The sequence below is a fragment of the Salvelinus alpinus genome, chromosome 31 (genome assembly GCF_045679555.1).
Source record: "Salvelinus alpinus chromosome 31, SLU_Salpinus.1, whole genome shotgun sequence".
Classification (NCBI taxonomy): Eukaryota; Metazoa; Chordata; class Actinopteri; order Salmoniformes; family Salmonidae; genus Salvelinus; species Salvelinus alpinus.
Window position 1 is genome coordinate 4,706,407 of NC_092116.1, and position 9,060 is coordinate 4,715,466.

The 9,060-nt window shown below is 45.4% G+C and overlaps 2 protein-coding genes across 2 annotated transcripts; one reads left to right on the plus strand and one right to left on the minus strand.

Moving 5' to 3' along the window:
* Positions 1–178: 178 nt before the first annotated feature.
* On the plus strand, positions 179–5,646 carry LOC139561860 (transcriptional adapter 2-beta-like). The gene is made up of 2 exons (XM_071379190.1): positions 179–485; positions 1,051–5,646. Exons 1-2 carry the CDS (start codon positions 216–218, stop codon positions 2,254–2,256), a joined length of 1,476 nt encoding a protein of 491 aa, XP_071235291.1. The 5' UTR covers positions 179–215; the 3' UTR covers positions 2,257–5,646.
* Positions 5,647–5,787: 141 nt separating this feature from the next.
* Positions 5,788–8,844, minus strand: LOC139561861 (grpE protein homolog 1, mitochondrial-like). Its single transcript, XM_071379192.1, has 4 exons — positions 8,650–8,844; positions 7,828–7,972; positions 7,215–7,296; positions 5,788–6,999 (listed from the first exon to the last, which is right to left on the minus strand). The coding sequence occupies exons 1-4, from the start codon at positions 8,715–8,717 to the stop codon at positions 6,647–6,649; spliced, it is 648 nt and encodes a 215-aa protein (XP_071235293.1). The 5' UTR covers positions 8,718–8,844; the 3' UTR covers positions 5,788–6,646.
* Positions 8,845–9,060: the final 216 nt, after the last annotated feature.

The following is a 9,060-nucleotide window of genomic DNA, read 5'->3' on the forward strand; positions in this document are numbered from 1 at the left end:
TGTGTAAGGCAACATTCAAATATATCAACAGAAGTCAATGTTTGTCAATTAACCTATTGCTGTTTTGAGTTGTCCTGGAAACTGAGCATGTAAGCCAATCACAGGCGTTTGCGCCAAGCTTATTAATATTAATGAGACGCAGTTGTGAGACTCCAGTACGCATGCCCTCCCCCCGCGACACTGCTGCTTCCAACAACAAGCAAGAAGCCAGCAACATGGCCGACCTAGGAAAGAAGTACTGCGTGAACTGCCTTGCAGACGTTACAAATCTGAGACTTCGCTGTACTGACTGCCCAGATATCGAACTGTGTCCGGAATGCTTCTCCGCGGGTGCAGAAATCGGTAATCATCGGCGATGGCACGGTTATCAGCAAGTCGACGGCGGGCGCTTCACACTCTGGGGTCCCGAAGCGGAGGGAGGATGGACTAGCAGGGAAGAGCAGTCGCTACTCGATGCGATCGAGCAATATGGCTTTGGAAACTGGGTATTTCAATGTATAGCCTACTTGTCTCATAGCTATCTAGCTAGAATACAAACACGTGCATAAAATGTTACAGGTTAAATGTGAATGAGTAAACTTACACTGTATTATTTTTCATGAGTATCTCCGAATACATTGGACAACTTCAGACTGACAGCCATGTCCTGTCGAGAGTTGGCAATATCGATGCAACTCTGCAAGCCTTGAAATCCACCTGGTTTTAGTCCTGATTACAGCTAGCTGGCTAAATTGTTATAATGCATATTTTTGTTGATGCAAATGTACGTTGCAATCCAGGTTGCAAACCTGCACTGCATTTATGAAAACGTTTAGTTTAATGTAGGCTAGTCATCTGTTAAAATTGATCTGTTGTATGTATCGCCTATCAACGGATTTCAACACACGTATGGTAGTAGTGTATAGCAATGCATGCAGTGTCTGTCTGTCTAGATGCTTGCAGTGATGTATCCCTATATGTGTAACTATCTGCATTTTATGAGGAAAAAAACAACGCCCCCCCCCCCCAAGTAACACTCTGCCCTGTGTGTGTGTGTGTGTTGTCTTTCAGGAGGACATGGCCACTCACGTGGGGGCGTCTCGGACCCCCCAGGAAGTCATGGACCACTACGTCAGAATGTACATTCACGGCAACCTGGGCAAGGCCTGCGTCCCCGAAAGTATCCCCAACCGGGTAACGGACCACACCTGCCCCAGCGGTGCTCCCCTGTCCCCCAGCCTCACCACCCCCCTGCCCCCGCTGGACGTGACCCTGGGCGAGCAGCAGCAGCTGGGCTATATGCCCCTTCGCGACGACTACGAAATTGAGTATGACCAGGAGGCAGAGAAGCTCATCAGCGGCCTGTCGGTCAACTACGACGATGAAGACGTGGAGATTGAAATGAAGCGGGCGCACGTGGACATGTACGTGCGCAAGCTGCGGGAGCGTCAGCGCCGCAAGAATGTGGCCCGCGACTACAACCTGGTGCCCGTCTTCCTTGGGCGAGATAAGAAGGACAAGGAGAAGCCAGGCACGCTGGGAGTTGTAGGTGGCGGGGGTAGTGGTGGCGCCGTCGGAGTTGGAGGAGGAGTAGTGGGGACCCTTCTGATGCTGACCAATCCCATTGTGACGCCGGGAGCTGCAGCCGTTCCTACAGTGCCAAAGCGTAAGATCACCAAGGAGGAGAAGGAGCAGCGGGTCAAGTTACGGGGGATGTGCCAGTTCATGGCTCTGCGGGAGTTTGAGGACTTCTTTGACAACATGCACAAGGAGCGCATGCTGCGTGTCAAGGTACGAGAGCTGCAACGATACCGCCGCAACGGCATCGCACGACTGGACGAGTCGGCCGAGTACGAGTCGGCGCGGCACAAACGGGAGAAACGCAAGGAGAACAAGAGCGTGGCTACCTCCAAAACAGGCCGAGGCGGCGGGCTCGGCACCGGGGGAGGAGGGGGAGGGCTTGGAGGAGGGGCGGTAGGTGGAGGAGTGGGCGGTGGCGTCATCAAAGAGGAGGGCAAGGAAGGCGAGTTTACGGCCATTGAGAACCTGTCCGGCTTTGAACTGCTGTCGGACCGGGAGAAGGTGCTGTGTAACACGCTAAACCTCAGCCCCACGCGCTACCTGACCGCCAAGACCATCATCATCAAGGACCACCTTCAGAAGCGCCAGGGCATCGCCTCCAAGAGCCGCCTGCCAGGCTACCTGGACAAGGTGCTCAAGAAACGCATCCTCAGCTTCCTCACAGAGAGCGGCTGGATATCCCGAGACATATCCTAACAGTCCATCGGGTTTGTAGGAACTGGACTGGGAAGTGTCCTAACAATGTGTTTGTGGGGACTGAGGATCATAGAAGGATCATGACTCTGTTCTCCGTTGGATTGATGCGTCTCGGTGTGTCTTGTTAGATGTGAGATTTTGCACTCGTAAGCTCCACATAGACCAAACTATTGGATTTTACCACCTTTTATCTCATTTTGTCCAACGTCGTCGACCACAGGACTGTTTGTGAATATGTACATTGCAAAGAATAAGGATTTCCCCTTTCTTAAAAAAAAATTAAGTTTGGATACCATTTACAGGAGAGTGATGAACAGATATATATTTTTGCATTTGAATCCATATGAATGATAATGTATTCGTATGGGTAGATGATACAGGGTCTCTGTATTGAAACTCCAGTGAAGGATCGCCTAATGCTGCTGGGCAAACCAGACAACACTGTTTTCAAAGCTGTTCTCAAAGTATAAATTGTTACGTATAGTTTGCCTCCAGCTTCCTTTTAGCCTGGTCCCAAATTAGTTGGTGCTGTCTAGCCAACTCCTATGGTCATTGACCAGACAACACCAACAGATCTGGGACCAGGCTAGCTTCCTTTAGGTCAGGATGTCGTTTTGGAGAGCACAAGTTAGTGCCTATTCAAACAGCAATACAGTCACACTGTGCTGGAACGCAGGGGGCATATCATCCTATTCTTTCCATGAAGAGATGAAGGCCGGCAAAAGCATACAGGAGTCAGTATTTGGCAGCCAACGCTCTCGTAGAGTACTGCAGTAATCTCCATTTTGACTCTTGTAGCGGTCTACCTTAGGATGTCAGGCTCAGAATTTGGCACTATGAGAGGAATAGCCTAACCTCTCACTATTCTGTTCCATCCCCCTGCATGATTTCTGATTCTAGTAGGCTATTCACTAAGAAAGATATAAACGTTTAAATGTTTAAATATGGGCATTAACCAATGACATACGTACAATCCTTAAGCACAAATCAAAAATCTCTTGTTTGCCAAATGAGCATATAGGCTATCGCTAGTTTTTTTTACTACCCTGTTCCATCACAGGTAACGTTTGCCAGCCCCTTGGTTTGGATGTTGTGGTGTTAACTGTGTGATGGCCTGTCAGACTGAATATGTGGTGCATGATTATTGTCTTCTTTTTACCGGTTGCTTGCTGTTTTTGTTTGCCAGTGTTTCACTTATCCAAAGGGAGTAAAGTCAAATTTAAATGTTTTGAAGACCTGCTACATTTGCTCAATCTAACTTCCTGGTTCATATTTTTGTTTTGTTTTACAGTCACAGCATTCATATAGGCTACTGTACACATCACATGGCCTTGCAAGTACAATATCAAAGGGCAGGAATAATCTGGTAGAGTAAAGGGACGAAAGCTTGGTTGCTATTAGACATTGATGTTTTCCATTGACATCAAATGTGTCTGTTCCCAGCACAGGTACTTTGAAGTGTCCACTGGCACCTTATCTTTCTGACGTCCAGTTAGCCTGTTTAAAATGGAAAAGGTGAACTACTGCAGGGATATAGATGTGGTGTGGGTGTATAGAAACAGTGTTGAGGAGTATCAAGTTTGACGCTGGGAAGTAGATGTAATGATCGCATACCAATGGAGGCTGGTCGGAGGAGCCTGTCCTCCTATAGCTCCTCCCACCAGGCTCCTTTGTCACACGTATAGGCCTTGTGGGCGTCCCCATCATAGTATGTTTATCATACCACAGAAGTAATAAAAGCAATATATTTTATTTATGCTTCCCCATAAGCTTCAAAGTATCCATACACTGACAAGGCCCCTGGGTTCTCGCATCGCCTACCTGAAGATTTCTATTTGTCGCAACAACCGGCACGGTTTACAATCAAAGACTAGATATCTCCTTATCTGGTTTAAAGAGAAAACAACTGTTTTTGAACCATAACGGCATCATCTATGATTTCTTTTCAATTTCCTCTGCGGTGCCGAGGGCTTTTGTGCGTGTCGATCAGAGAGGTGGCAGGAGAGCGCCATTTAAATGTAAATTGAGTTTTGAATGGGCATCGGTTGACGGGGAGAGTTGGAATACAAAAGTGGGGCTGAGGCTGGGAGAGCGAGGGGTGGGCGTAAGAAGTAGTGGAGTGTTCAAGCTCGATCTCTGTCAAAGCATTACGATTTCGTTTTGTGCTGCTTCTTGTTCTATTTTCCTCCCTCCGCCTCTCCCTGTCCATGTACTGACTCTTGGATATTGGTGCTTTTTTACTGATAGGGATTTTGCCATAAAACTAAAGCCCCATTCCTCACTGCTGTTTCTGCTGCAGGGAGACAGTTGCCCTGCGTTCAGAGGTGGAGCTGGCTGGTCAGCCCAGTGTTATGTTTATTAGAGAACATCAAATAATAATTTCTTATTGGACAAGGCCAGGTGGTCCCTCCCTGTTTCACCCTATTGTCTTCCGTTTGGTGCCTACTGAATGAGACCCAGGCTGTGGTAAGAAGTCAGCATGAGAGGTCAGAGTTCAGTCTAGGCTAGAACCTCTAAAGTTGACCGTGCCTATTATCAGTCTCTCATTTCATTTCCTGTCAAAGCTAGTAGCGAACTACTTCAACCATTGTCATTGTAAAAAGTTCAAAGACATGAATACACACAGTCTGCTTCCCATAGCCTTGTTTAATAATCAGGGTGTGACATTGCTGTGCCAAACCATTTTACCTATGGCACAGATTTTATGACCAAGGGAAACACTCACAGTTAAGCTAAAGCTTCCCATCAGTAGATGGCATTCTGAATTGTTTCAGCCTCTTTTTCATGTTCAAAAGCTAACATTTTATAGGTGGTTGAAATTACACTTTTGTTGTTCTATGAAACATCATTACCATTTGATACGAGCATACGGGAGTGTTTTGCCTGTTTTTGCATGTGAAGCCAAGTGTTTTAAATGATGTAAACAGTACATTATGGTTAAATGGCTTGATTGAAAATTATTTCCATTTGAATTGTTTCTAAACATCAAGACTTTTCTATGAGGGCGGGGAGAAAGGTTTTATTTTGTTTCTGTGGAATTTTTTGCAAAAATATTTTACCAAATGTACATGATTTTTTTGTAAGAAATTGAAAATGAACATATTAATACTGACCTGTGAAATGTACAGTATTTTATTTCAGGAACTTTTTTATAACTTTAAAAAGATGAAAAAACAAATCTTAAACATGCGAGTGAGAACCATTCTAAGCCTTTTGCGTGTGTTGTCGTAGTATGCTGTTAAACTGTTCACGTGTATCAGTAGTATGCTTAGGAAGTCAAAGCGTTTGTTGACAACTCAGTGGTCGAAAATGTTGAGGGGGAATTTGATGGCCCATTCTTTGTGGTTGCACAGGATGTTTTGTATTAAAAGTGCAAATACTTTATACTTCTATGGCTTCCTTGGTTAATTTTTACAGCATCGGGTGAGTATGTGGTAATATCGCTGATAGTTTGAGTGTTCTACATTTAGGAAGCCTTCTACCTACAGGGTAATAGTCAAATCGAAAGCAATAAAATCAGGGGACTTCTGATTCAAAGTAAATCTGTTTATTTAAATGCTGCTGTGACACTCACTCACTATAATGTTCAGTTCAAATAGTTATTGGATAAACTCAATCAGTATTATGCTGTCGACATCTGCCAAAACAGTGAGGTCCGGAATTATTACATCAGAGGTTCAACATCATGTTGCTTATCTCAGGTGAATCTGTAATCAATTTGACCAGAGCATTTCTGTCTCGTTTTGACAACCATAGTCAGTGTCCTACTGTACCTGAACAATAATCAATTTGTCTAGACATCATTTATGAAAATGAAGTATACAGTACATGTAAAAGTGTTCTCCAATGATAGTGAAGACAACAGTTTGGTCTATAATCAATGAGATCCATTACATTCTCCCATCCATAACACAATAATTACAATGACTGGACAAAGAGAAGAATGGAATCTGACCCCGATGACTGAAAGAACTTGCATGAAACTGGTTCTGTGCTCTACATGCCATTACATGTGATATTTCTGTTAAAACATATTTGCTCCAGGCATATACATGGGTTCTGTCCCAATTATCTGCACTTGCACACTCCCTGTCATGGATTTAAAGACGACGTAAACTCCCTCCAGCCAATGCTTATACCAACAATGCTTTTCAATTCATGACGGGGAGTGAGCAAGTGCACACTTCCGGAGAAGGGTGGAGAATCGATATGCACAGTCAAAACAGGCTGTGTGATGATGTCGTCCATGGTAATGATATCAGTTCCAGTTGGATTCCTGCCTCTGAGGCAACGTTAGGTGGTTGGGGGAGGGGGCTCTGACCAGCCTGCTGTACCCAAGGCGATCCGTCGCCCAGGCAACAACATCACGGTCGCAATGAATCTCTTTTTTTTAAGGGGCTTTGGCCACGCCCACCAGCGCCGGCCGGAGGGTGCGCCCATGGAGCTTGTAGCCCACCTTGGTTACTATGGCGACCGTGCCGGGCTCTTTACCCTCCACGGGGGCGTGAAAAACAGCCTCGTGCTCATAGGGGTCAAACCTCTGCCCTCCGTCGGGGTTGAGCTTGAACAGGCCGTGCTTGGCGAAGACCTTCTGGACCTGCGTCTCCGTCATCACCAGGCCGTCGTACAGGTTCTTCAGGTGGGGGTTCTTCTGAGAGGTCACCTCCTCCTTGGGCACGCTCTCCGTCGCCTTCTCCAAGATGTCCGCCACCTCCAGCAGGTCTTTGCAGAAGCCTTGGATTCCTGATAGGTGTGGGAAGAAAAGAGAGATGCATTCTGTATTCTGAAAAACAGACTGAACACCACAACATCATGCAATATGCCTACATTTTAACTTTATACTGTGTTCCTTGCTGTCAATGAACCAAAATGATGGTTTTAAATACCACCTATAAGTATGTCTGTCTGCTCTGTCCAATGCACTGGCGAGACAAATAAATATGCAAACATTAAGTCACCATATTTCTTTGCGTCTTCCACCATCTTCTGACTCCTCGTCCTGAGGTTCTCCATGTCTGCCAGAGACCGCGTGTACTTGTCCTGTAGACCGAGACAACCACACTAATTCTGAGACCACACAGAGATCCCATGAGCAGATATTTTTCACAAAGCTCTTCTGACTTAAGAATTCAGCCAGGATGACATCACAGCAACAGTGTATATACACGAGTCTATGTATACCTTCCAAAGGCCATACTAGTATACAAGTAGGAATGTAAGCAGGCTTCATTCTAGGTAGCATTTTGTTTTTATTTTATTATTTAACTAGGCAAGTCAGTCATGAACTAATTCGTATTTACAATGACAGCCTACCCTGGCCAAACCCTAACCCAGATGACGCTGCGCCCATTGTGTGTGTGTGTGCCTTAGACCGCTGTACCACTCGGGAGCTAGCGTGGATGTTGGAACCGAGTCTATGTAGTGACCCAGGAGTAGGGTGAAGATCCCCCTCCTAGACACTGATCTTGGGTCAGTGTTGTGTTTCCCCCTAATGCTTAAGGTTGGATTGGAGGAGGGGAAGCTTATCCTAGATCTGTACCCAGGGAAACGTCACCCTGGAGCCAGACTCACCGTGACCTCTTTAAGCTGCTCCTCCAGCTGACCCTTCTCCTCTGCCAAGGCCTTCTCTGCAGGGCTCTGCTCAGCCTTCTGGTCCTCCTCCGACCCCTGGCCACTCTTCTGATGAGCTGCTGTGCATAGGAGCCGCGGGGATGCCCTAACAGAACAGAGGGAAATGGGTTAGATACACAACAGAACTTCAGCTGTTTATGCAGTGGTCACTTTAGTTCACTGGTATTCTTGTAAATAAATGTAAGTGTGTAGCAATGGTTGCAACTACTTTATGTGTATGCGTCATCAGGCAAATCGTTAATTGGTGGCACGTGCCTTAAATGTTTCCTCCCCATGGTCATGGCTTCTTTCAACTTGTCAATCTCCCATTTGGTGAATCTCTCTGATTGCATGTGCTCTACTTTGCCAATACATGGGCGAAGTATATTGTGGCGTTTTAGTAGGTAAGCCATCTGACTTGGCAGCATTGTGACTAGCTGAGCATAACGTTAAACCTGCTAACGTTAGTTCATGAAAGCAAGGTTGTTTAACTAGCTAACGTTAGCTAGCCAGCTACGTTAGTAGATTGAGTTAGCTATACTAGTTAATTCTTTTAACAGCCTCATAGGAATCAACTATTTTTTTATGTTCAACATTTCATTCAGTTTGCTTTCCTATAAGAAATGTGCTCCCATTATGAAAGCAGCATATGACATGTTGAAACGTTACTTAGCTAGCAAGCACCAAGGGTGATAGCAAATGGCACAAGCTAGCTAGTTACTTTACACACGACAACGTTACAATGATCTGAACAAACATATTATAAAGCACACAATGTATTACCTTATTAATGAAGGCGATGCCGCAACATAGTAACTCTGTCTTACAGCTCGTACACACCAACTCGCCATTTTTTGTGATAACACAAACTGAAGGAGCCGAGTAACCCAGCGGCAAGACCGTGAGGTTGAGCCAATCACAAATCAGAATGCGTTGCAATTAGTAGTCGCGTCCAATCAATGTTGGTATATAGAATGACGTTCTCCTGTAGTTTGGTTGAGGTGACGTTAAAGGTCGAACACTTTGCACGTGACCAAGGACAGAATTAGTTTGTTTTGTAAACTGAAGGTTATCCTTATTTTGTAACTTTTGGAAGCGATGTATCATCACCAAACCCATCAACATTACAATGTTGGATGGATAGGGCAATGATGATGATTACTGTGGTGATGCTGATGATGATCAATAAGTTGG

Bases quoted from the DNA above. Each gene is read 5' to 3' on its own strand.
- LOC139561860 (XM_071379190.1), top strand. From the start codon at position 216: ATGGCCGACCTAGGAAAGAAGTACTGCGTGAACTGCCTTGCAGACGTT. The intron at 486-1,050 runs GTATTTCAATGT...GTTGTCTTTCAG, and splicing joins AATATGGCTTTGGAAACTGG to GAGGACATGGCCACTCACGT.
- LOC139561861 (XM_071379192.1), bottom strand. From the start codon at position 8,717: ATGGCGAGTTGGTGTGTACGAGCTGTAAGACAGAGTTACTATGTTGCG. The intron at 7,973-8,649 runs GTAATACATTGT...CTGTTCTGTTAG, and splicing joins GCATCGCCTTCATTAATAAG to GGCATCCCCGCGGCTCCTAT. The intron at 7,297-7,827 runs GTGAGTCTGGCT...CTCGGTCTACAG, and splicing joins AGCAGCTTAAAGAGGTCACG to GACAAGTACACGCGGTCTCT.